The sequence below is a fragment of the Heteronotia binoei genome, chromosome 9, assembly GCF_032191835.1.
Source record: "Heteronotia binoei isolate CCM8104 ecotype False Entrance Well chromosome 9, APGP_CSIRO_Hbin_v1, whole genome shotgun sequence".
In the NCBI taxonomy this organism is placed as follows: domain Eukaryota; kingdom Metazoa; phylum Chordata; class Lepidosauria; order Squamata; family Gekkonidae; genus Heteronotia; species Heteronotia binoei.
In genome coordinates, this window is record NC_083231.1 from 32,785,586 (window position 1) to 32,812,127 (window position 26,542).

At 41.8% G+C, this 26,542-nt stretch overlaps 1 protein-coding gene across 1 annotated transcript; it reads right to left on the reverse strand.

Moving 5' to 3' along the window:
- Positions 1 to 2,159: 2,159 nt before the first annotated feature.
- On the reverse strand, positions 2,160 to 25,189 carry ASAH1 (N-acylsphingosine amidohydrolase 1). Its single transcript, XM_060246421.1, has 14 exons — positions 24,987 to 25,189; positions 17,544 to 17,593; positions 17,005 to 17,095; positions 15,964 to 16,050; positions 14,836 to 14,914; positions 11,597 to 11,671; positions 11,431 to 11,476; positions 9,536 to 9,680; positions 8,007 to 8,061; positions 7,337 to 7,418; positions 6,457 to 6,588; positions 5,986 to 6,109; positions 5,347 to 5,403; positions 2,160 to 3,496 (listed from the first exon to the last, which is right to left on the reverse strand). Exons 1-14 carry the CDS (start codon positions 25,050 to 25,052, stop codon positions 3,407 to 3,409), a joined length of 1,179 nt encoding a protein of 392 aa, XP_060102404.1. The 5' UTR covers positions 25,053 to 25,189; the 3' UTR covers positions 2,160 to 3,406.
- Between the last annotated feature and the right edge of the window lie 1,353 nt (positions 25,190 to 26,542).

Genomic DNA, 26,542 nt, shown 5'->3' on the forward strand with positions numbered 1-26,542 from the left:
ATATGAAGAATAGAGGTCCACGATGGCTCACGCGGCAGAAGACATCTCTTTCTGTAGTTTCAAGATGGTAGAGATCAATCCCCTTGAACTGGGTGGCCCAGGATAGTCCAATCTTGTCAGATCTTGGAAGCTAAGCAGGGTTGGCCCTGGTTACTACAGTTGGAATAGGAATTCCAAGGTTGCTGTGCAGAGGAAGACAATGGCATGCTACCTCTGAATGTCTCTTGCCTTGAAAACCCTATGGGGTTACTGTAAGTTGGCTGTAACCTGACAGCACTTCACACACACACACACACACAAAGGGATGAAACAGGTAACAGGTGCAGTCACCTGTGGTGACCAGTTACTGAATTCTGGATATAAAGAGTGAATTTGCAGCTCTGCAGTTGCCATTGCCTTCTGCTAAAGCAGGGGTGGCCAAACTTGTTTAATGTAAGAGCCACACAGAATAAACACCAGATGTTTGGGAGCCGCAAGACCTGAACATCAGATGTTTGAGAGCAGCAATATGGACAGAAGGAAGGAAGGGAAATAGATGGAGGGGAGGGAGGAGGGAGAAGTGGAAAGAAAGCAACTTTAAATGCATTCTCCAAGCCAGCTGAAAGGGTGGGTAGGGCTTCAAGAGCCACTCAATATATGCGAAAGAGCCACAAGTGACTCCTGAGCCTCAGTTTGGCCACTCTTGTGCTAAAGGATCCTGGGAATTGTAGTTTGGTGAGGGCACAGAAACCCTTCTGTGAGATCCACAGGCTTCTCATTACTGCAACTTCCAGGATCATCTATGGAGAGAGAATAAATTAAACCAGTTTAGATATATAGTCATGAGCTAATAGTTGTGCAAAAGTGCAATATGGATGATAATGTGGAAAAAAACCCCTGCACCTGCTGAGATCAATGTACTCAAACACACACATGGAAGGGAAATCTGTCTCCACACATTTGCGAAATATACTTTATAGAACATAGTCAATAAAATTGTCTACGCTATGATCTGCTAATGGAATTGCCCCATAATTTTATCAGGTGATGTTCTAATGTTATCTAGCAATGAGTAAGAACCACTGAACTCTGTGTACTTGGACTTCTATGTAAGAACACTCTAGTTCAACTGGATCTGCTTGTTTCTCTACATACTTCATTCCTAAAACCTACTTCTTGTTTAGAATTATAGGGATTTAGTAAGTCAAGTTAGCTTAATTGCATCATTCAAGTGTGGAAAAACTAGACCATAGCAAAACCTGTTACATCTTATGAGCTACTGCTCTGTCTAACTGCAACGCAGTAGCATATACTGCCATAGCAACTGGGACAAATTGATCCTGCTATGGAAATGGTAGACTGTGAAATCAGCAGCTTTATTTGGATAGTGTCTAGTTTCTAGTTCTAATGAACATAGAGGAAAATTAAGGGTGTCATATGCAGTCTGGGTGTATACCAACTAATTGATAAAAGAATTTAAGACTTGGGTTTATGACTTTCTAGTAACTAATTAGCAATGAGCAAAATAAAAAAATAGCCTAACTAGCAAGTAATGTTTGTTCCTTCTTATTGCAACATCAAAGAAAGCACTTTCATGGATTGAACAGAACAGCGCGTGGTTGCTTTTCTAAGGAGGGGTATAACACCCAGTCCAGCTCAAGAGTCCAAATTTTGTGGCCACACAAATAGTACCATTTATAGTAGTAGATTAGTAAAGAGGAAGTACAGAGAAACCATATTCTAGTCTCCCTGGGTCCATTCTGCTTACTGGGAATATTTTACATCTGGATTCTTTAATCTTACCATTCAGAACAATTCTTCACATTTGAGGAATGCGTACATATATAAACAGCAACCTTTAAAAACTCCTGACGTGTAGCCAGGAATAGCCAGGGTAGTCTACAGTTTATTCACTGGGGAATGTGAAACATTTTATATGCCCAGGGAGTAAGAAGCCCAAATATGCAGTATTTCCTGTATTGTCTTGTTTATCACATCAGAAACAGCCCTTCCCTTTAAAAACCTGCAGACTGCTGTATTTCATGCAGAGATAAGTGATGAAACATACATCACACTCTAGAATTGAGGTAGATGGGAAGGACATGCAGAGAAATGCAACAATTGAGGTTCACCTTCCCTTCCACGCTATGCCTGAGGCAACAACAGACTGAAAAGACACATTTCCTGATGTAATTTCTTTAATTGTAAAATGAAAATCAAGAACACACGTTAAAAGGTACATTTATAAAAAAAATCAAGTAGCAGCACGGAAATGTCCATAGTCTCAGTGAGTTACAAAGGGGAGGGGGGGAAGGATACAGGAACAATATATTTTTCAATGATCAAGCAACACACCCAACTTCTTTGGCAAACATGCTAGAAGAGTCCAGCGTATGAGGCAAAGCTCCTCTCTCACACACACACTACAGTACCAGGAAGCTGCTCTAAGCCTTGGCACCAAGCAGACTACGGCATGTGGCAGAAGAGGCAGGCAGAACCTGAGGACCTACGGGCACCACTGCCAAGTCCACAAGCTGTGTGTAGTCGCTGCACTTCAAGTTAACTCTCGCCCCCCAACAACAACTTAAAGCTTACTTGCTTGCACAATATGGAAGTGACTCTGTGACCAAGTCCAGGTGGGCAGGAATACAGTGGATACACCCTTTCCTCTTTTCTTTGTTAGAATCACAGACTTCTAATCTTTTAAGTCAGGGAGAGCTGTGCTGTCTGTGACTCAACAAACATGGGCTAACTATCCCAGCTCTTTGCCCCCAAAGAAAAATAGTAACAACAGCCAGGACAGCTTTGAGGCGCTTTTTATCCCAAGAAATTCTGTACTGCTTTTCTCACAGGCTGCACTGACCACTGCAAGGCAATCTCTCCTACTTTTCCAAGGGCCAGAAAAAGCCACAAGGACAGTGTAGAAGGAGAGACAGAACAGCAGGAACGGAGGAGTTAATCAGGAGACTAGGCAAACAGTAAAGACTTCCTTATTCACTGTCAAGGCTGCCTACTTTATTTCATCCCTAGTCTCAAAACAGAACCCTTCAGCTGAATTACGGTAGTCTGTGCAATACCACTTCCAACCCCTCCACTCAAAATCCTTATAGGCAGTTTCCTGAAAACTGACCAGCTGCAGCAGCAGGAGATGCAGGAATCCAAAGGCAATCCTTTGTTTCATTCATTAAAAAGTAGTACTTGAAAAATAAGAGTGACAGGACATTAAGTGCCGGTTTGTTGAACTGTAAGCAGTTAATGAAGCAAGAGGTTCCACTCTTAAGACATGTGCCTCAGGTGGAAGAGTCTAAGGGCTACAGTGCGTCAACATCTCATGGGATACTCTGCAGGCTAAGAAGGTTCTTGGCAGAAGTACAGTTGCCATCTAGTTCACCCTGGAGAACATCCATTCCTGCGCTGTGCTCAGTCCTCACCAGGGACTACAAGGATCTGGACAATTTCTCAAGAAGGTCTCTATATGGCCTTCAGAAACCTCCATCAACGTTGTGGCAACGGTCAACTAACAAGGAGACAAGAAAAATACAATATGATTTAAACATCAGTGACTTCCCCCCCAGGTTAAGGTACTATTTCAGATCTGGCAGTTCAGTAAAGCAAACGGATTACTTTCAAAAAGAAACACAAGTTTGTTACAAAATTGGTATGCTCGATTTTTGCTGTGTAACTTTACATACTATTATTTTTCATATTTGGTTTCAATTGTTGATGATGATATGCTATCCTCTTTAAAATCTGACTTTGTATTGGTGGATGGTTATTTTTTACATAGAATTTAATAAAACGTTAATTCACAAAAAAAGGAAAGAAAAAGAAACACAAGTTAACACAAATAAATGTCATACCTTAAGTAAATCCATACATAAAACTCATGCACAATGCTTTCACTGACAAGAGGCCTACATTGCTCAGGAAATGCAGTGCTAGTAAACTCTGGAAAATCAGGAGCAGCAAACCATGTTGTACCATGGTATCCACCTATGCCTTTGTTGGTGCCCATCCGCTACTTGGGAATAATATAAAAGGTCTTGAATGGAACAAAGGGAGCTTCATGTCACTCCCTACCAGCTGACTGGCTAGCAGAGTGCTGAGCTTGTCCCAGGCAAGCACATCGTAGCCATGCATCCTTGGCTTGGCCATAAACAAAGAGTTCCTTTATGTCTGTGATCCTGGAAAATGCTCCCTGGGACTGTGCAGAGAGAAAAACCTTCCCCTCCACCAGAAACTGAAGCCAGCAGTGCCTCTTCTTGAAAGGAGAGCAAAGAGATGTTTGCCTTTGTGGCTGCAGAAGTGCCCCATCTGGAAGCAGCTGCCTCCATCACTGGAAAATGCCTTGCTTGGAGCCTCCCACCATTTTGTATGAGTCCATCTGCCACTGTACCAGTTATTGATGATTCCCACTGCCCTTTATCAAAATTCCCATCATCATCATTTATTGATGCTCACAGACCAATATATCATCAAAATTCCAAGAACACCTGCAATCATAACTAGAGAGAGTCCTCTGATGAAAAGATGCATTCGCATCCCACAAAACCTATCCCCGGATTACTGGCACTGTTAAGTACTCTACATCCTAAGCAATTTCTGTTCCTTAGTGTCAGAGGCAAAGAGCATCTAGTACAAAACACCACCTTGCTTTACTACAAGCAATGGAGATCACTCCTTCCATCATAGCCTCATAGCACACCCACGCCAGCCATAAAGCACAGACAAAAGAAGGGCTGCAGAGGGCAGCATGGGATTATCCAGATTGCCAATTTGTACATTCAGCAGATTCAAGCCATGGTTCCGTTTCTGGAAGCAAACATATGTATATCACCAACAGAATGCATCCACTTGATAAACTCCCTGGCATTAAAAAAATGTTAGTTTTCTGTAAGCAGAGAGCTTTTTCATGGGGCAGCATTAAAAATGCTTTTCCACCATAAACCAAAAGTGTAAAGAATAGCAGCACATAACTGTATTCCTATACAAGTATTAACTGAGTTTTGAGGGTCTCCCAGTTTTAAAGGGCCAAGAGAAGTATGTGATTCTTCACAACAGGAGGGGCAGTATTCTACTAGCTCCCAAGTTTCAAAAAGTTGGGAATAATCCTCCCCTTCCCTGCTTGGAAACAGTGCAGATAGCCTTCTGAGGTTTTTTAAAGTCTTTTGAGTCTGTTGGATTTAGAGGGTCAGAACAGTTGCTTCTGCAGGCCACTACAAATTCATAAACCAAGCGGGAGGTAAAACCAGATTACTGCATGGCAGCTAAAGCCAAAATATTTTGCTAAGTATGACTGGGGAAATTCAAATGAGGCTTTCCAGCCTGTGCAAAACAGCAACCAAAGTATAAGTGGGAAAAGATTACCTTATTAAGGATAGGCTTTGTGGACAAAACATCGTACAAAGCTGGTAGTGAGACATTCTGAAGAGGAAGAAAAAAGAATTCAGACTTAAATTAGCTGGAGACTGGAACAACAACAAAAAAGTAGCAATTTCTGTACTAATCTTGCACATGAATGGGATTCTTACCCATCATATCATACTTGCAACATAGCGGCTGTATTACTGAGAAACATATGAGAGTAACTGCGTACTCAGCAAGGTGTGGTATTATTGCTAAAACAAAAGTCCCTCAAATTACCCTGTATGACTGGGTTTTCCCATACAAAGTTATATCTGGGAGGCTTTCACAGTTTTCAAAAAGCTTAGGTGAAAATGACCAAACAGAAAGCTGCCCAGCCAGCACTACGGATTTGTTCTACCTGTGGGAAGGTAGCAGAAGTGCCCGTTTTGGTATCATGGTTCTTTGGCTAATAGGAAGCCTTCATGATGGATCTTAACTTCTGTCCTGAGAACAGCCATATCCTGAATTTCTGGCTTGCTTGAATTTCTAAAGAGAGTTACACCCATCTAAGTTGACTGGAGTCAAAGACTTTAAAAGGATTAACTGCTTAGGGTTGCTCTGTTAGAAAACAATGGCTAGATTCACATTCCACAAAACTACCTGTTGCATCGTTTGGTTCATGCACTTCATTGCTGGAGTTCTCCGATCGTCCACAACTAATGGGACCTTCCAGCGATCGTAATTGGTTTCTAGCACATACCAGGTGCCTTTAGTTGCATTCAGGCTTGAAAGAAGGAGAATATATTTTCCACCAAGAAAGCACAGTAAAAAACAACAACTCAAAAGCATTAACAGAACTGAAAGGAAGATATCCCCCACAGATTTAACATTGCAAGAATGCTCATTGTGATTAACAGCCAGGATTCATTTATAAAATAATGTTCTTTTGTGAAAGAGAAAACTGATTAGTGACATAAAAGTAGAGCAAATGTACCTCCCCAAACCCTTGCGGAGAGATTAATAATGCTGCCTAGTGTATAACCGAACATCAGTTTATTCAGCAAGCCTAACACATAAGCACATTTGTCACACGGACAGTGAGATACAGCTTTAATATCACAACATACTTACTTCCAAACATCAAGAGCAGCAATTCGGGAACGTGTAATCACACTTCCCTGTCCAGAGTGATTTCCTGCCAATATGAAATAAGCTGGAGCCAGTAGTCTCGTGTTGGTTAGTCTGTCCTTTGCCTCTTCGTAGCTACAGACAACAGACACAATGACATGAACTAGCAAGGCACTATGCAGAATGTGAAGTTGATTCCTTCAATACTCTGTGACCTCGGGCATGTGCTACGTTGCCTAGTGCACAAAAGCAAACACTGAAATCTTGGCCCAGAGAAAATGAAGACACTAGAGTAATCTCATCCCATCACTTCCACAAACAGCTGAAGACAGGCAAGGAGAAGATGGAGTATCTCCATTATTGATGAATGCATCAAAGAAGGCAGATGCATCACAGGAGTCCCTCCAAAAGCCCCAGGGGACTTCCTTTGATGCTACCTACTATTATCAATTCACACTGAAGGTCAAAAGTTGCTACAGCATTCAGACTGGGAGCTCTCCCATCTATTTCCAGTTTGCAACTCTTGAGCCTGGGGCAGAGGTGGTAAGGCATAAATCAAAGACTATCACATACAACTCAGCAGATTAACAGCCAAGCCTCAGTTGGTCAGAACATATTCTTCATTTTGCTCTACCTGTGTCCAAACACTGAAGTTAAGTAGTTCAAAGGCTGATTAGTACTGAACTATTTTGCCCATTAATGCAAGACTTAATATTTTCTGTATACCCCATTTCGTTGATCTATGGTGGATGTTAAAGGTCCTTAAGGAAAGCCAGTGTACCTTGATTTTTTGAGAGGGGCATTAGAAAAGCACGCAAAAGTTATGTGCAATGGTGTTACAGTCAAGTTCCTAGATAAAGGACTTAAGAATTTCAAGAGTTACCTTGTGCTATTTTCAAGGACACTTCTAGTAAGGAAACTCATCCACCACCCGTCTCTCTTGCCAAAGATCCACTCAAAGACTCCTGTGAGAAATGCAAGTCAGAAGAACTTTAACACCACATAACCCTCTTTACAGTACATTCCTATGCCTGTTTACTTAGAAGTAAGTCCTACTGGGCTGGAGGCTGCCTAACGTTTTTTGCAGGTGGAAGGGGAGGTGTGATTTTCAGTGACCTCTGCCCCCAACATTGACCTCCAACTCCCTATCTTGCTCCTGGGGACTCACAGGAAAAGCAGCATGGGGGTGGGGGAGAGGAGTAAGGAAAGGAAAGATGCTGTGTTGATGGAAATCCTCCTGTCAAGCAGTATTTTTCAGCAGGATCCAAATTATACTATTCATTGGGACTTACTCTCAGGCACAGGATTGCAGCCTTTATCAAGTTTACCTAGCTGGGAAAAGCGACAACTTTGTTTCCACATAAATATGTTTGCGTGTGAAGTTTCTGTTGTATCAAACGGCTTCTGAGTGGCTGCTATATTATGCAACTCATTGCAACCTCTTCTGTCTGTATGACTGATGGTTTGAGGCTATTATGCCAATACAAGTCATTTACTCATTTAAAGTGTATGCCTCATAACTGTTCTTTTTATGGGTAAAAATGTTTACTCACCAATGTAACCTCCATCAATACTGAAACGCTCATTCATGGTCAGAGTAAAAATGCCCTAAAATACAAAGTTTGTAAAAGTTTTACTGATATTGAACTATCATCCTCTGTTTTCTAAATCTGTATTGTCTTGTATGGGACTATTTGTCTAAGAAACTCTTCAAATGACTGTACTGTGGATTTATATACACTAGGGCCTCACCAATTGTGACAGAGAAACCAAAATTGTCCGGCTACTTTTGAGTCAGCTAGACCTCTGATATTTGGCACATGTGGAGACAAAGACCTCAGAATATCTAGGAAAAAAAGCTGGGGAGAAAAAAAGCCCAGGACATTTCTAACCCCTTCTTCAAACTGGTGGTATTCAAAGTACAGGCTAGAATGATTAAAATACTTCCACTATAACAGGAAAATTGAAAGCAAAGTTGAAATTTGGCAAACACACCAATGAAGGTGTGCAGGGAAGAACCAGCTGGCTGTCCCCGGACCAAAGGAGGCAAAACTACAAAATACTTGCACACGGGCCTTCGCTATCGCAGCTCCACACCTATGGAACCAGCTCCCGGAAGAAGTGCGAGCCCTGCGGAGCCTTGACCAGTTCTGCAGGGCCTGCAAGACCACTCTTTTCAGGATGGCCTTTGCCGGCTGAGCGACTGATGCTAGGTGACTTCTACCACCATTATTTTTATGAACAGAATTAGCACCTGAAATGTTTGTTTTAAATTGGAATGTTTTAAGATTAATGTGATTTTAAACCCTTGTATAATTATGGGGACATGTTGTTAGCCGCCCTGAGCCTGCTTCGGCGGGGAGGGCGGGATATAAATAAAATTTTATTATTATTTTTATTATTATAAGGCATACTGACCACAAGAAAGATCAGAAAAATTGAACATATTTTGCATTTAGTTATCAAAACTGGAGCATGAAGTTTACCTCCCAGCAGCCCTACACTCCAACACAAGGTAAGCCAACCTCTCAAGGAATGAACTTTGGTCTGTGGGCGCTCTGTTGCCTCCTCAGCACTTTTGGCTGTGGCAAGAAAATGTATGTTGGCTTGCAGAATACAAGCTTTGTGCATTGTTTAAATACTTCTTATCTTTGGACTGAGTTTCATCACCAAAAATTATAGGTCTACAGGGTGATATCCTTATCTCTTAACATGTAAGTATATAGAAAAGATTATTATTACATTTGGAAAACACTATTATTACACTGATTACTTACTACATTTTTTATGCTACCTTTCCTCCAAGGATTTATTTATTTATTTATTTGATTTATATCCCACCCTCCCCGCCAAAGCAGGCTCAAGGCGGCTCAGTGCAGCATAGCTATTTTTTATCACTTCTACCCAATTCTGTCCTCATAACTACCCTATCAAGTAGATTAGACTGAGACACAGCAACTAACCCTAGGTTGTTTGGAAATACTAGGTTTGTATTTTAAGTCAGCAACATGGCATTGTGTGCCTCTGGGAGACATTTTAAGCAAAACAATTCCCAATGTTGCGTAAAAGGAGGAGTTCTTACCGGTTTGACTCCAGATACCATTCCCACATAGCCTGCCAAGTTTGAAGACCGGAAGACTGTCTTATTGTTCCTCTGAAAATCCAGTGACACCATTAAGGGTTTCAATTTCTGTGTTACAATCCAGGAACTATTTTTAATATCCCACCTGCAAGAAAAATATTGCCTTAAGTATACATGGTGCTTTGTACTTAATCCTGTTGAAAAATGTGGGTATCCCTGCAGCAATGGAGACATGGACCATTGGCCAGATGTTGGAAACCTTTTAATTTCAATGCACAAAAATTAAAAAAATGGGTTGGGAGTACTATTATTGTTACTACCATATTGCATTGTGCACAGTGCAGCCCAGAGATCCTAATATTGTCTGGCACCAGTTCTAGATCTTTTAGCGTTATGCACCACTAGGTGGCGAGCTAGACTTGCTTTAAAGGCAAGAGATATTTCAGAGGTGGTTTGCCACTGCCTGCCACTGCATCACGATGACCCTGGTATTCCTTGGAGGCTGCTCTTCCAAATACTAGCCAAGGCCGACTCTGCTTAGCTAAGCTTCCAAGATCTGACAAAAATCGGGTTAGCTTGGGCTATCCAGGTCAGGGCAAAACAAGTAAACACAAATAAAAACTTACTCCACACTCAACAAAATTCTACACCAAGAAAAGTGGACTCTTGACCTGTATAAGTTATGTCAATAGCTAATTTATACTGGTAGGCATGGGGAAAATCAGAATGGACTGTTCTTTTAGTTCACCTGGAAAAGGTCCTGGTGGGCCCTTGCCCTGAATGGCCATTGACAGCCTCAACCAAGCTGAGCTAATAGGTCAAAACTGGAGCATGAAGTTTACCTCCTAGCAGGCCTACATTCCAGAAAAAGGTAATGAAAATTCACCATGGCCCAAGTCAAGCAGACCCTGCAGTGGTGCCAGCACTGAAGAGGTGATGTGCCTCAGCGTTCTCCGGGGCTATTTTAATAACCCAGTCACTTTCTTCTGTGAGGAGAAACAAGGGACCATGCAAAGAATTCCAGCCCAATCCTCTCTGAAAAAAATCCCATCAATCCACTCTTTGGCTACACAGATTTTACCAAGTATTGCCCATATTACTCCAGTGGCAATGATGGAAGTCATTGCACAAGCTAGTCTTGATGGGAGAAGCACAGCTTCCAACAAAAACAGCAGACCTATGGCATCTCCTCCTCCTCCTTCCTGTCAATAATTCCTCATAATACAAAATATGCCACATGACACCTTTGTTTTGAAGAGATGCTCAGGGCCGTGTCTGCTATTATTACTGGTAATCAGATACCTGCTTTAACAGCCAGTTAGGTGTAGTGGTTAAGAGAGGTGGACTCTAATCTGGAGAACCACTTCTCCCCATGCAGCCAGCTGAGTGACCTTGGGCCAGTCACAGCTCCTACGCAGCTATTCTCTCAAGAGCAGTTCTTGGAGAGCACTCTCAGCCCCACCTACTTCAAGGTGTCCGTTGTAGGGAGGGGAAGGGAAAGGAGATTGTAAACTGCTCTGACACTCCCGAGTGTAGGGTGGGGAATAAATCCAACTCTTTCTAATTTCCACCCTGCCTTTCAGGTAATTATAGGGCTCTGCACCCAATTTTCAGTTCAAAGCTCCTTCCATTCCACGCCCCCTTTGCTTGCACAGCACAGCCACTCCAGTAATCTCCATTTCCAGAACAAAGAACAGAGATGTGGCAGGGCAAGCAAATGAGTTACTATATATAAGCCCAAAGCTGTCACAAGGTTATTGCAAAGATAAAGCCTTTATAGCTTTCTTTTCGTTACCATAATTATGAAAAGGTGTGTCATGCTAATGAAGGGCTTGATTTATTGATTAAACTGGTAATAACAACAACAACAAAAAGGTCACATCAATATTACATACCCAAGAAAGAGCCCAAAATCAAGATTTCTGGCATGATACAGCTTTCCTGGTTGAGAAGCAGGCATGGGGGAGAGACAAAAGGATTGTAGACATTAATGATAAAAATACCTTCAGAATAAAACATAAAAATGCCCCCAAAAAACAGTGGTGGCTAAGCAATCCTTACCCTCCTTGTCTTCTGCTACTATTGAAGTGCACACTGTGAAGATTTCATAGAAGACATTGAATATAACAATGTCACCTGAATTAAAAAAAGAGATGTCTAAATGAAAAAAACCAAACAAAAAACCAAACCATTGGTTTCATGGACTATTTAACACAAAACTTTACGCAAAGCAGGAGGGAACAAAGGAGATGGTGGCACGCATCTTCAGAACATTACTTGGCAGCAGGGCAATTTTTTTTTAGCAGGAACTCCTTTGCATATTAGGTTACATGCCCCCTGATGTAACTAATTTTCCAAGAGCTTACAGTAGACCCTATAAGAAGAGCCCTGCAAGCTCTTGAAGGATTGGCTACATAAGAGGAGTGTGGCCTAATATGCAAAAGGATTCCTTCTACAAAAAAAGCCCTGCTTGGTAGCAGTTCCATTGCAATCACTCCAAACTACACAGAATACCAGAAGGCAAAATGCAAGAAGGACAACTTCAGATATTACTCAGAAATGCTGAAACTAAGACTCTTGAGTGACTCCGATATCCTTCCACCCACCTCCATTTTTAAAATGGCAGCTCATTCATCACTGATGTTGCCAATATGTTACTTGGGGACAAGTTATGCAAGTTACTAGTCCATGTAACATCTGAAGCTGCTCCCTCATTTCAGGTTTTGAATGATAATGACATTCTTCTAAATTATATGATATAGGAAGCAAATAACCTCTATCTTGAAAAGCTTTAATTGGGGGTGCCTACAGGTACAGCCTTTCTCAGATGTTTTTATGCCTGAAGAGAACATAGAACATATACAAATTGGAGGTTTGCTCCAACTAACTCGTATTACCTTTCACTCTGGAGAAGCAACACCTCATTATGTCCTCCACATGAATCAAATTATGCTCCACATGTATAGTTTCAGCCATGTACATGGAGCACTCCTGGATATCAAAACTCAGTGTGGTTTGCCAGAATGGCTAAAATATCCTACTGCACCAACATTAGTCTAGTGTTTCACCAACACTAGAGAGCCAGTTTGATGTAGTGGTTAAGTGTGCGGACTCTTATCCGGGAAAACCGGGGGTTTACTTCCCCACTCCTCCACATGCAGCTGCTGGAATGGCCTTGGGTCAGCCATAGCTTTTGTAGGAGTTGTCCTTGAAAGGGCAGCTGCTGTGAGAGCCCTCTCAGTCCCACTCACCTCACAGGGTGTCTATTGTGGGGGGAGAAGATATAGGAGACTGTAAGCCGCTCTGAATCTGATTCGGAGAGAAGGGCGGGGTATAAATCTTCAGTCTTCTTCTAATCTATATATATTTACTGGAGATGGATCAAGTAATAAAACTGAGGTAGCTTTGTATTAACACAAACATCAGATGATTTCTTGCCACAAGTAAGTGTTTCTGCTATTCAACAAGGTCTTTAAAATTTTGAGGAGAGAGGCTTTTTTCCAATTTCTGCTTAAACACTCAAGTATGTTTCTGAGTTTCACCAATATGTAGTTTAGAAAATAGGAACATACAACCAAGTTCCCAAAATCCTTCTTTAGATACAGACCAGGAATCACTCCCCTTTTCTGGAAGCTATTTCCCTTCTTAACTAGGCAGGGATCACTTCTCTTCACTAGAAAGCTCTTTCCCTTTTTTTTTTTCCTGCTTGAATAAGGATCCTCCTTGATCAACTAACGGACTCCTTCTCAGTCCACAGCCAGCCCTTAACTGCTAGTCCCCCACTGTCATTCCTTAACTGACTCTCTCAACAGAATTCCTCCAAACAGCCTGTCACTCTAAGGTTCTCAGCCTTTGTTAGGCATTAACCCTTGACAATCTGTCAGAACAATTTAAAAAGAGTAAAACATAACATAGATCTTTCACTTGGCAATGAAGTGTATGAATCTCCATGAATTCCTTCCTAAGCGTACAGGCCTTGACACCAAATCTAACTATTCTCAATACAATACTATCAGAAAGTATAAAAATTTAATCAAATCAAGTTCTGCCCTGAATTCACAACTCTCCAAAGAGATCCTTCCTTGGCAAATCATACATGTCAGTACAGATCAGTGACCAACATCTTCTTTTCCTTTTATCCCCTTAGAAGCGCAATGATTCAGAAATCTTGAGCAGTGGAAAATATTTATTTCTTATTTTTTGGAGGCAAGGATTAAAAGGACTGAAACATATTTTGCAGTTGCTAAGGTAAACTTAGGATCCTTATCACTAAGCAAAAGATCCAGGGTTTCTGAAGTATAAGGGGATGGTTGGTTAATCAAAGGCTTAATATAACGATCAACCATCATCTTCAGTTCTAAACTTGGCTCTGACACCCTCTGACAACTCTTTAAAAAATGACACCTTTTAAACAGGGCTCTAGCAGTACCCTTCTAAAAACTGACTAGTATGGGTCAAAACCTTAAGGTTGTAAACACCATATCAAAAAAAGATGGCTGCTCAATTACATATTTTGAAGCCCCATGAGATGTTCTGACAGCAGGATATGGAACAGAAACATATCTATACCTAATATACCTAATGTACGTACCTTCTTGAGCAATAATAATATGCACACAGTCTCTCTTTTCAGATTCTATCTACCTTGGCTAACTGCTCATATTAATAAACATCACAGGAGCTAATCCAAACTCTTCAGGCAGCCATACAGACATCAATTAGCCATGGTTAATAACAGAGTTAAGTTGGTCTTATGGCGCAGAATGGTAAGCTGCAGTACTGCAATCCAAGCTCACGACCTGAGTTCAATCCTGGCAGATGCTGGGTTCAGGTAGTTGGCTTAAGGCTGACTCAGCCTTCCATCCTTCTGAGGTCGGTAAAATGAGTACCCAGCTTGCTGGGGGTAAAGCGTAGATGACTGGGGAAGGCAATGGCAAACCACTCTGTAAAAAGGTCTGCCGTGCAAAGCCATGATGCGATGTCATCCCAGAGTTGGAAATGATTGGTGCTTGCACAGGGGACTACCTTTACCTTTAATAACAGAGTTATCCATACATCCCAATGATTATGTAATTAATTTATAATGAAGCAAAAGAGGCAACTGAAATGAAACCCAAAACATCATCCCCCAAGTGGCTAATGTAAACATGGAATTCTAAACAAAGCTTTCTGCAAAGTCTACACCTTTTTAATTTAATGCACTTTCCAGATACACACACACACACACACACACACACACACAGAGCAATATATTGACATGGTACAATTTCAAAGCCAACTATTGTCATAACACAGATTACCTAAAGGAGTTCCAGTTGCATCAGCAATGCCTTTGATCTCTTCATTGAAAGGATAAGGAAGTGTAGACCCTAACCAAGCCTATAAGGAGAAGACATGTTTTTAACATCTCAGATTTTAACTGGTTAAATGACTTTCTCGTCTGAATTTTTCTGTTTCTAATTTCTTCTAGTACTGATTGCTTCAGGAACTGTAAGCAAAACATGTTGCAAGAACTTGAGGCCATTTCAGATGTTACCCATGAGTCCAAGTTACTTAAGCTTGCCATTAAGAGGTGCAGAGAAGTATGGATTGCCAATGACTTTATGACATAAGCATCTTCTGCACTCAGAATGTACATCTAAAATACGCAGGGTTGGCTCTTATTAGCTTTTCTAGGGCTGCAAGAGGGCAGAAGGGCAATTCTGTCCAATTCCCTTGCAACCTAGGCCCCATAATCTCCCCAGCATAGCCTTTTTTTGTGGGTCAAAAAGAAGCCTTCTTTCCCTTGGTGCCAGCTGAAAAACTGCTAGGCTATAAGTGGTCACACATCTAGTTGCCCTTAGACGCCTACTGTAGAAGTTTAAGAATAATCTGAAAGATGTAAAATCCTTTGAGTAAAGAAAACTTTTCTCTAGACCCCACCTTTTAACAAAAGGAGGACAAAAATGCCTTATGGCATTTTACAACAGCTGAAGCTGTGGGATATGGTTGCAGGAGATTCTTCAAAGCCCCATCCTCTCACTAGCTTGTTTAAATAACTGAATCTGTATCACATGGGAGGCAAGAAAAGACAAAGGGCTTGGAGCCCTTAGAAAGATGTAATGGCCAACTACACAGGTCCCCTTTGGTTTGCAAGTGGTCAAAAAGATTTTTTGATAGCAGACAGAAAGCTTAATTTCTCATCCCTCTTTCCAAAGGGGAAGTTTCCAATATAGCCAGAGGATATAAGATTACAAACTCTGTGTTGTGTAACTTTATTTTTTTTAACAGTTTGTCAACAGAAGAGGAGACTCATGGGTAACATTTAAACTCAAGACTGAAGTCAAGAGCTTGTTAGGCGAAAGGAAGGTGACCAACATTTCAAATAAATATTTAATAAATAAGTTGCACTTTAGCACAAGTTTCAGATCTTCGGGGAAAGTACTCACCATTTTTGATTCCAACAGCTGTACCAATTTGCCACTTGGGAAGAACACAGTCATTACTTTTCTGATATGCTCAATTATGATCTTCAGCTACAAAGTTTAAAAAAAGCAGATTACTACTTTGTGGCACAGTGGAACGCAAGAAACACATAAAACACACATGCACCCTATAATGATGAGTGCATAAAATGGAAGAGTTGGATCCAAATACTCCCCCCCCCCAACACCTTATAAGAAGGAAAGAGCACTTCTGCTCATGTGGGTGGAGTACAATTTCTATGGATTCCCCTTCTTGACAAGAATTCTCCTTCTGCATTCCGTGGTGTCCTGACCCTCAAATACAGCTTTGCCAGTGGTATGGGCTGGGGTGTATGTATTTGGATCCAACCACGTCAGTGAATGAGCAGGGCTCTGCTCACAATTTTCTGACTCTAGGCCACTAATCTCAATCTGAAAACTGTTCCAGTAGGAGCAAAGATTATTTTGGTCCTCTCAAGGCTCTGATTATCTGATACCCTAAGCTTTTAATGCTTCAACCTTTACAGACTTGGATGGTAGCAACAGGCAACTCAGAGAATGCTTTGTTGGGCTGTATCTGTTTGTCTCAAGACACAACTATGAGCACAGCCAAAGACAACAGAAAGAGACTGTCTCCTTTCAATATGCATGAAAAAAAAGAAGAAATCATGTTTGCGCCTCACTGAAGCTTCCACAAACCTAGAAATTTATTTTCAAGTCCCATGGCTTTACCGAAAGTTTTATTTTTTACTCATGGAACATTCATTCCTCTAAGAATTTTAACTGTTCAGACTTACACCCCTAAATGATGAGGCCTTAAAAAGGAAAAAAAAAACCCCACCATGAAAATTGAACAGTTTTCTATTACGGAATTTTCAGTTTGTATTCACAGTTCCCCAGCAAGACATATGCCTGACATCAGTTATTATGTCTATGCCAGCCCCAATTATGTTGCTTTTCTTCAAAGACAAGACACAAAACATATCAGAGAGACTCTCTCTCCTCCCAGGCCCTGAAGTTCAGTACCTCCTCTTTCTTCTCATGTGCCAACTGGACCCATCTTTCTCGAGGTGGCAAGTCAAGATTGATGATGAACTTTGGAATGGTCCCTCTGAACCTGAAAAAAAGGCAAAATCCACAAAATTCACACAGTATCCTTTATCTATGAATCACTCACTATCAGCTGTTTCCAGTTGGTGTCCCCCCCCCAGTATGCTACAATTTTTACAGACATTTTAAAACTATTTCAATTATAGATAGGCCATGTGTCTTCAATCAACAAAAACATTTTTATTATACTTAAGCAGAGAAGTGCTTTCGCTGTTGTTCCCTGGGAGGAGCCAGAAAGTGTCTCAAACTAGACAACATTCTCATGGAGACTTGACAGCAATAAGTGAATTACTTCTGATTCTAAAATGCTTCTGCTAAGGCAACTCACAATAATATTCACCTTACTTGCAGCAACTTCATTCGCAATGCTGAGTCAGTGCAACCTGTTTATATCTGATTAAGCCACAGAGAAGGAGGAACTGTTCTTGCACCTGTTACTATCCACTGTTACTTACGTTGGTCCTGTCGGTGGATACTGCTGATATCGACACTCTTCATCGGCATACTGAAAAAAAACAAGACAAATCCCTTTTCAGAATAAACACTTCTGCATTTGTTGCATGCAAGGCCCCTTTGGTGTATTTAAAGCCTTGGCAGCTTTAGCAGACAGAAATTAATATTAAGGGTGATATTCTGTACACACTTACCTAACAGCAAACCCTATGAAGCTCAGCTGAGCTTACTTCCAGACAGGGCTTTTTGGTAGAAAAAGCCCAGCTGGAACTCATTTGCATATTAGGCCACACACCCTGACATCACCATAGTGCCACACAGGGCTTTTTGGTAGAAAAAGCCCAGCAGGAACTCATTTGCATATTAGGCCACATACCCCGATGCCAAGCCAGCTGGAACTGCATTCCTGCTCAAAAAAAGGTCCTGTTTCCAGGTATGGATGTGGAAGACCAGACTATGAAACTTTTAAAGTGTGGCAAGACCTCTCCACTTGCTTATGCCTCTCAGGTTTAAGTATAATTAGACACATGAAGTATACTAGATTTCACAACAGGCCTTTCCCAAATACGCTTGGACACATGAAATAAATTAGATTTCACAACTATGCTTAGAGAGCAATTGCCTCGGTAGGTTACACGTCTATTCATTTAATTCAAGGGTTTTTCAGAACTCAGTCATGGAGCTCCTTACTACTACCATGAAAGCACTGACAAACATATCATTTAATGCAAATCAACAGAAAGTTTTTTTTAAAGAAATAAAAATAATGAATTTTAATGCAGAAATTCCCTTCCTAAAAGTGTATTTTTCCCTGAATAGGCAAAATAAACACTTCTTATCCAGATTATGGTTTTTAATAGCATACAGGTATTGATCACAGATATTCCATGCTCAAATATACAAAAATGCTCTCCTATAATAAATACAAGCAATCACAGGCATGACTTGTCAAAACAAATGACCTCAACAGGGTCATATGACTATATAATCACCACAGTGGTAGTTCCCGTTTTGTTCAATAATGTGCAATGCTTGAAGGCTTGGCTTAAAGCAAACATTGTATGAACTGGCACTCTATAATTCATGTAAGCATAGTTGCATTTTCTCAAGCTAAGCTACAGAGGATTGCATTCCAGCTTAGTTTGCCTTTTAGGCATTTCTCAAATTTCTTGGTGCAAGAAATATCACAAGCTGATAAATACAGGAAGCGGCTCTGGTTAACCAGATCCTAACATGCTTTCTAACCTTCTAAACGCAGTTCCACCATCAAGGGCTGCAACATCATTGGGCCTTGGGAGGGAACCTTGAGAAGGTCAAATTTTTAAAGATTGCCTTGCTCGGCAAGTGAAATATTCTAGGTTCAAGCTTGATGTCACGTAGAAGGGAGACAGGCAGGGTTGGAAAGACCAGTCTCTAAGGAGATAAAGGTGACACAGATCCATATCAGCCCCCTCCAGCCTGACTGGAGGATAAACAAGAAGCTTTATCTGTACTTAAATAAAAGGATAACATGAGCTAGAGAGCAAAATCTAGCTGGCTTTGTCCTGCTTATGCTATGTCTGACCAGGGCTTTGTTTGCAGAAAGGGCCCAGCAGGAACTCATTTGCATATTAGGCCACATTCCCTGATGCAACCATTGTTTCACACAGGGTTTTTTTGCAGAAAATGCCCAGCAGGAACTCATTTGCATATTAGGCCACACTCCCTGACGATTTTTTAACACACGGCTTTTTGTAGAAAATGCCCAGCAGGAGCTCATTTGCATATTAGGCCACACCCCAATGCCAAGGCAGCCAGAACTGCCTTCCTGTGCATTCCTGCTAAAAAAAAATGCCCTGTGTCTGACCATATTCAAGCCATTTCTTGAAACACTGTTAAAAGAGGCTCAGTTAAAGGACAGGGCCAGAGGCATTCATACAATGCAGAGGACAAAATCAGAATGTTATTCTTGATCTGAATGGGTAGCTCTAAACCAAGCTGGACAGACATAAAATGCAATTATTTTCGAGCATGATGCTCCTAAGGTGCCAGGGCACCTCCCAACACCTTTCCTGGCCAAGTGTCTTCAGAAAGCTGGTAGGGCCAGGTGGAGCTTTTGCCCAGCAGGGCTTCTGACTGGCTGTGCAGATTTTTAAAAAAATGCTGCTTCAGCAGAAGCTGCTACCAGGGCACAAGAGTCTTCACTGTACGACTGAAGGTAAGATGTGTCTCTGTAAGAAAATATTTTGAAACTATGCATTCATTTTAAAAAGACATCCTATTAATCAGAGCTTCTGCCTGAAATATTGAAGTTACCATTAGAGCTATGCATAACCTTACTAAGAGAGCTTCTGCTGTATTGTTCTTGCAAGATCACTGACTGTTTATGTTGGTAACGAATATGGATTTATAAAAAGATGCCTCATTCCAGTCTTTGGGAAAGTACTTGAGAAATGCAATCATAGGCTGGCGGCTCTGTTAGAATGGAACAGGAGCATCCACTGGTCTACTCCTACTGTCCAACTACATTACAAATACATTTTTGCACAAGCACTTTAATTCTTTGAGCACTTTGGATTTGGAATTTATCTGTTAAGAAACACTTCTACTGAAATTGACTAACTGTGAAGCACTTTAACTTCCAGAGAGTATGCTACATGAGAGCATTGGACATGAATTTGAATTACTACAGACTTAACTTTAAATAGGGTGATAACTTTATTCTGAACAACTGCATGAGACATGGTTCATTGTTTATTTGCATTTCATAGTCATTTTCCACGGTTTTGTTTTGCTTTAACTTCACTACCTGACTTTTTGTGGCTGGCTCAACTTCCTGAAATAGCAGGAAGCAGCCACTTAGAGTTGACTACATCACCCTGTGTCACAATTCCAAAGGGGCCAGCAGGCAGAAAAGGGTTGGAGACCCCTGGCCTAGAGTCTGGTAATCACCTGCTCACCTGTGTTGAGGAGCAGTTATTACACACCTGAGTGATGAAAAGACCCCCTATTGTGGGGGTCACTTGCTTATTTTCCTTAATCTAGAAAAGGATTAAACTTGTATTAAATGTTGCTTCAGCTCTGTCCAATGCAGAGCAGCAAGGAACTGAGTCAACTTTGGGTTCCCATCTTTTGGATGTATGGTTTTAGATGTTCCTTTGTGAATGACAAGTCATTGACATGATAATCATGAGTTTCTTGGCTCATGATCCATGTCAATTATCCTACAGAGGTGAGGTAAACACTACACAGCAGTCATTGCGCTGCACTGGGAAGGCGAATGGCATCCTCTCTGTGTAGCAGAAGTACTCTTCCTTTCAAACGAGAAAACAAACAAGAGTAGGTTTTTATACCATGCTTTTCTCTGTCTTAAGGTGTCTCAATACAACCCAAATACAAAAACCTTTGTGTGAAAAAATCTAGTCATGCAGTTGTATTACAAAAAAAAATTCTGTATATTTCAAAACTAAGCTTCTATGAATCTAGTACTCTTAATCAACGGTAATAAATATATAAAACTTCAAAGTGCTGAAAATCCAGTATAGCAATGTGGTTAGAATGACAGGTTAGTTCTCCAAGCTGTTTCCAAAACTCTTTGTCAGCAAACTGTGCTAGCACTCTTAGAATCCACAGGACTCCTATTTCACAATCTTCACAAACAAATAAATGCCACAATAAAATCTCCTGTTTGCCACTAATGGCCTCTGACCTCGTGTTTATGTATTACACACCACAATTGTTCTGGTGGAATTACTCCTAATAAGCCAGTTGGGTTAGTTTGCTAAAGTCGCAAACAGCAACTGGGAACTTCTTAAGTAATCAGTGGTATGCAGATAAAATACTAAGTATTTAGTCTCTGGATATAACCTCCTCAGTCCGTATCAAATTGCATTGCCAACTGTAGTCTGCGGTAGGCCAAAATATATATCTACTGATACTGCAGGTGCCATCTATTAACTTAAAGATCATGATCTTAGTATATAAGTATCAGTTCTTAAAGCTACCACACACTCATTATACACAAACACAGTATACACAAAAATGGTATCAACTATAGTTATTAACACAATATATACGCGGATTAAAATAGTACACATCAATCTCCATACATTACAATGACTACAGAAGTTTAGCCTCCTGGTGGTTTTTAAAACCAAATAGTCATATTCATACAATTAGGGAAACGAATACACAGATGCTACAATAGTTACAGAAAACACATAATCTATACTCAGATTGAGTCCCTAGGGTTCCAAATCTATGTAATGGAACAATTTTCTACCTCTAATAGTGTCTTAACACAATCCGCTTTATTATAAGGGTGCACTCTAAATTTAAACAATACACAAAATGTAAGGTCTTCTGATGTATGCCCTTTCTCCATATCATGCATCACAAAAGATGTATCCTTAATCTGATGTTTAATACATGACCTGTGATCTGTAAACACACGATGGAGATTTTTAGAATTTACACACATTACTGGGGGCAAGATTCACTTTAATTTTTCAGTAATTGTTTGATCAAAAAAACTGTATTTAGTCATGTGTCCATGTGACCATTTAAGTTCAAAAAGAGTGATTAAGACAAGGATCTTCAAAGCAGTTCACAGTCACATCCCCTTCTCCTTCCTGTCCACACCAACAGACATCTTGTGATGTAAGTGGGAGTGAGAGAGTTCTGAGAGACCCGTGACTAGCCCAAGGTCACTCAGCAGGCTTCATGTGGAGGAGGAGGAATCAAGCTGGGTTCTCCAGATTAGAGTCTGTTGCTCTTAACCATTAAACCAGGCTGGCTTTTCTTTCATATAAGGGAGGGATGTCTATATCCAGTGAGCAGTCTGTAACTGCGGCTATGGTGACAGAGAAGCATAGATGTATGACTAGGGTGCTGTGGCAGCCTGACATATAGACCACTTTAAAGGAAAAGAATCAGAGATCACCTCATAACACCAATGTTCTTATAGCCAGCTTCAAGAGGGGGTTAGATAAAAATATGAAGCAGAGGTCCATCAGTGGCTCTTAGCCACAGTGTGTGTGTGTATATACACACACACACAAATATGTATGCCACATTTTGAGGAACACAGCAATACAGCTCCATAACAAATCAAGAACAAGAATAAAAGATTCTAAAAACAATTTTTGAAGGTCCACAGTATAGGAGAGAAAAGTCTGCTATATTTTATTTCTAAAAATACACAATAACTGGATCAACACTGCCAAAAACCAGAAGATTTTCTCTTCCCCATCTCAGCAGTTGGAGCTGATTTCAAAATATCAGCAGTAATGTAAATGCTTGATTTAACAATCTTTACTTTTTGCTCATTTTATTAAGCAAAGATTTAACACTGACTTGAATAAGCATGATTCAATGACTGCTTAACAATTGTCTAGCGGGTCTGTTCAAGTGGCTTATAGATGAAGGAAGGGAGAGGATGATTTTTTAAATGGTAAATAAGAGTTCAGGAACCTCACCAGCAGCTGTGCACATGTACAAAATTAAGCAGAGGAATAACTAATGTATAGTTCTGGTGGAGTCACTTTCTGTTTTACTTAAAACTACATAATGCAAGCTAGACATGACTAATTGGAAGGGAAAGTGTCTCTGCAGGAACAGTGGTAATCAAAAGGAAACACAGGACACAATTATAGGTTGAGCTGCCCTCATTACTAATTACTAGAGCTACATCTGAACATCTACAGTGCTTGGAAAATGATTCCAACGTAGGAACAGAGTAACTGCTGTGCTCAGTACTTTAGGCAAAAGCTTCATTCAAACAGATTATTCTGCTCAGTCACAAGATGCTGTAGAAGCAGATGTGGGACTTCCTGCAAAATAGCTCCTGGAAAGCCTGATTTAACAATGCCAAAAGGCTCCCAGAAAGGCAGAGGAGGGGAATACGTAAAAGTACCTTTCACTGTAAGCTCAGTATTTTTGCTACTGCCAAGATGAGGAAGAAACAAGTCTTTGTACACAAACAATTTTGTGGTTGTTTTTTTTTTTTTTTCAGAGAGAGAATGGCTATAATCAGTCATATGGCTGAAACTCCTTCTAGCTGCAATACTAAGAATATCGAAAAAGCCCTGCTGGACTTGCTTTTCAAGCAGATCTGCTCCTTTGCAGCCCAGTCCTAAATTCAGTAAAAACCCTCCCAAATCTACTGAAATCAGGGGGGCTCAGAAACATGTAACTGTTTAGGATTCCACTCATCAAAAGGAATCCTATGTCTATTCAACAGGCTTACTGTCAAGAAAGCATTCTTAGGATTGCACTACTAGCCATCTAAGCAAGCACTGGGGCTCTGGATCCCTTGTTGACCTTCATATGCATATAGTTCTTTTTTCTGGCATGGGGAAAAAGTTGAGAGTGGTCCACTCTTTGACTTTCCCAAAGCAGCCAGCCAGAATGTCATTATCATACAGCTCTGCAGTTCCTCCTTCAGCACAGAACCAAACGAAACCTTGGCCTTCGGCACCTCCCATTCTAAGAACAAAAGATCTCCTTGAGAGTCCAAAACACACAAGGAAGTCAAGGCCAGTTCTCTGGCTGAGCCATCCAAGGGATCACTGGGGACAGCTCAGTTATGAGAGTGCTAACTCACTGCAGGGTGAGGCTCTCTCCTTCTGGCAATTATTACCTCCTGCTTCTGCACTGCTGCTGGCTGGCGTGAACCTGGCCTCAAGCACTATTGCCACAGGGTTTGGTTTCCTTTGGGGCTACGAAACACCTTGAGCTGACTCTGAAATAATTTTCTTTCTATGGAATAAACCCCATCTAGCTCATCAGGGAGATGTCATCAAGATGTCAAAGACCAAATTTAGGGCTCTCAGCTGCATATCATACCTAGATTAAACACTAACAGAGCACCTTCTTTTCCTTAATGTACCCATCTGCACACTTTCAGTCACTAAGCTATTGAAAGCCAAAAGCAAATAACACCTCAACTATGCACCCAAGCTCAGGACTTCGTTTATGCCAGAGCTCGGATCTAGAATATTTTTCAGTGTCAAGGGGAAGAGAAGACCAAGAGGCAGGGACACTTCTTAATGCATATGCAGAATACACTTGCTTTTTATCTCCAGTGATTAGCAGGGTGGGGCAGGGGATCGTGGCTCTAGACAACTGGAGCCAGATCCCCTAAATTTCCGCAAAAGCCTTTTGAGTTCTCACTACAGCTACTCAGTAGTAAGGGAGATGCACTTTGCACCTACTCTGGGGCACTTTTGGTCTGGTCCGATTTCATGAATATATATATTCATCCCAGGCACTGGTGGGGGGGGTGTGTGTGGACCACCGCAGACGGAAAGCCGAACCCAGGCTTGTTCCTTCCCCCTCAGATTACGCTAGCGTGCCAACTGCACCCCTGCCATCTCTCTGCCTAGGAATCCAGCGCCGGCATAGCAAAGAATAGTCTGAAGCGCCCGCAGGGTCTCGCGCAGCAACGGCTCCAGCAGGAAACTCACCGGATCTTTAGCCAGCACCGCCAGCGAAGTAACGGCTAGAGCCACCACCACAACGATCGCCCGCATCTTGCTCGCAACCCGCCGCGCTGAAACTCCGGCAAATGGTTTCCGAAGTAGGGGAAGAAGTAGGCGCGGTCATGTGACTCCCAAGGCGGCGGCCCCGGCGGCTCCCTCACGTGACTCCTAGGTTACGTACCACGAGCGATCGGCGGGGGCGGGGGGAGAGAGCGACGGCCGGTCCATTTCGAGAAGAGTTCTCCTCTTCTCTGCTTCCCGTAGGAATCAGGTTGTTTTTACCCGGGAATGGCCAAGCTCGCTTAACGTAAAAGCCACACGGAATAAACATCAGATGTTTGACAGCCGCAAGACATGCATGATGCGATAGAGAAGTCGAGAAAGAAGTCCTTTTCTCTCTTTCTCACAATACAAGAACTCGTGGGCACTCCATGAAATTGCTGAGCCGTCGGGATAAAAGGAAGGACTTCTTCACCCAAAGGGTGATTAACCCATGGAATTCACTGCCACAGGAGGTGGTGGCCAATGTTCCCTCTATTCTGCAGAGTCTTGTGAGCAAAAATTCTACTTTGTGAGCTACTGGCATTAAAGTTGTGAGCCACTGCATAAATTATTGCGCTCTGGGGCCATTTGTCCTGAGCTGAGACAAAAACGTGTGAGCCAGAGGCTACAAATCTACCAGCTAGTTCCCGTGTGAGCCAGAGGCTACAAATCTACCAGCTAGTTTAGAGGGAACACTGGTGGTGGCAGCTGCAAGCATAGACAGCTTCAAGAGGCAATTGGATGATATATGAAGCAGAGGTCCACCAGTGGCTATTAGCCACAGTGTATTATTGGAACTCTGTCTGGGGCAAGTGCAGTGTCAGTTTAACCCTGCGGAGGCCCCTAGGCTGTCAAAATCTTGGGGGCCTCCTTGCAAATTATCTCAGAGTCACTAGCACCCATCCTGCTACCCAATGCCCCCGCTGCAACCTGCAGGCACTTTCCTAAAAGCTCCCTTTGACAAAGCTGTGGGAGAGAGGCAAACTTGGCGACGATGGCAGCAGCAGCTGCAGGAGGCAAGTCTGGCAAAGAGCAGCTCAATTGCTGGCTTTGTGTGCAGGCTGGGAGGGCTGCAAGCAGAGGGAAAACCGGGGGGGGGGAGCTGGCCCAGGGCCCCTAAAGGTGTGTGGGCCCATAGGCCAGTGCCTACTTGGCCTAATTGTTAATCCGGCTCTGGTCAAGTGATGCTCTGTATTCTTGGTGCTTTGGGGGGGGGGGCGATAGTGGGAGGGCTTCTAGTGTCCTGACCCCACTGTTGAACCTCCTGATGGCACCTGGTATTTTTGCCACTGTGTGACACAGTGTCGGACTAAATGGGCCATTGGCCTGATCTGACATGGCTTCTCTTACGTTCATATGTTCTCACATCAGATGTTTGAGAGGAGCCAGGCAGGCAAAACAGATGGGGGAGGTAGAGAGGTGAAAAGAAAACAACTAACTTGAAATGCGGTCTCCAAGCCGCTGGCTGGCTTGGCTTGGAGAAGTGATTTTGAAGAGAG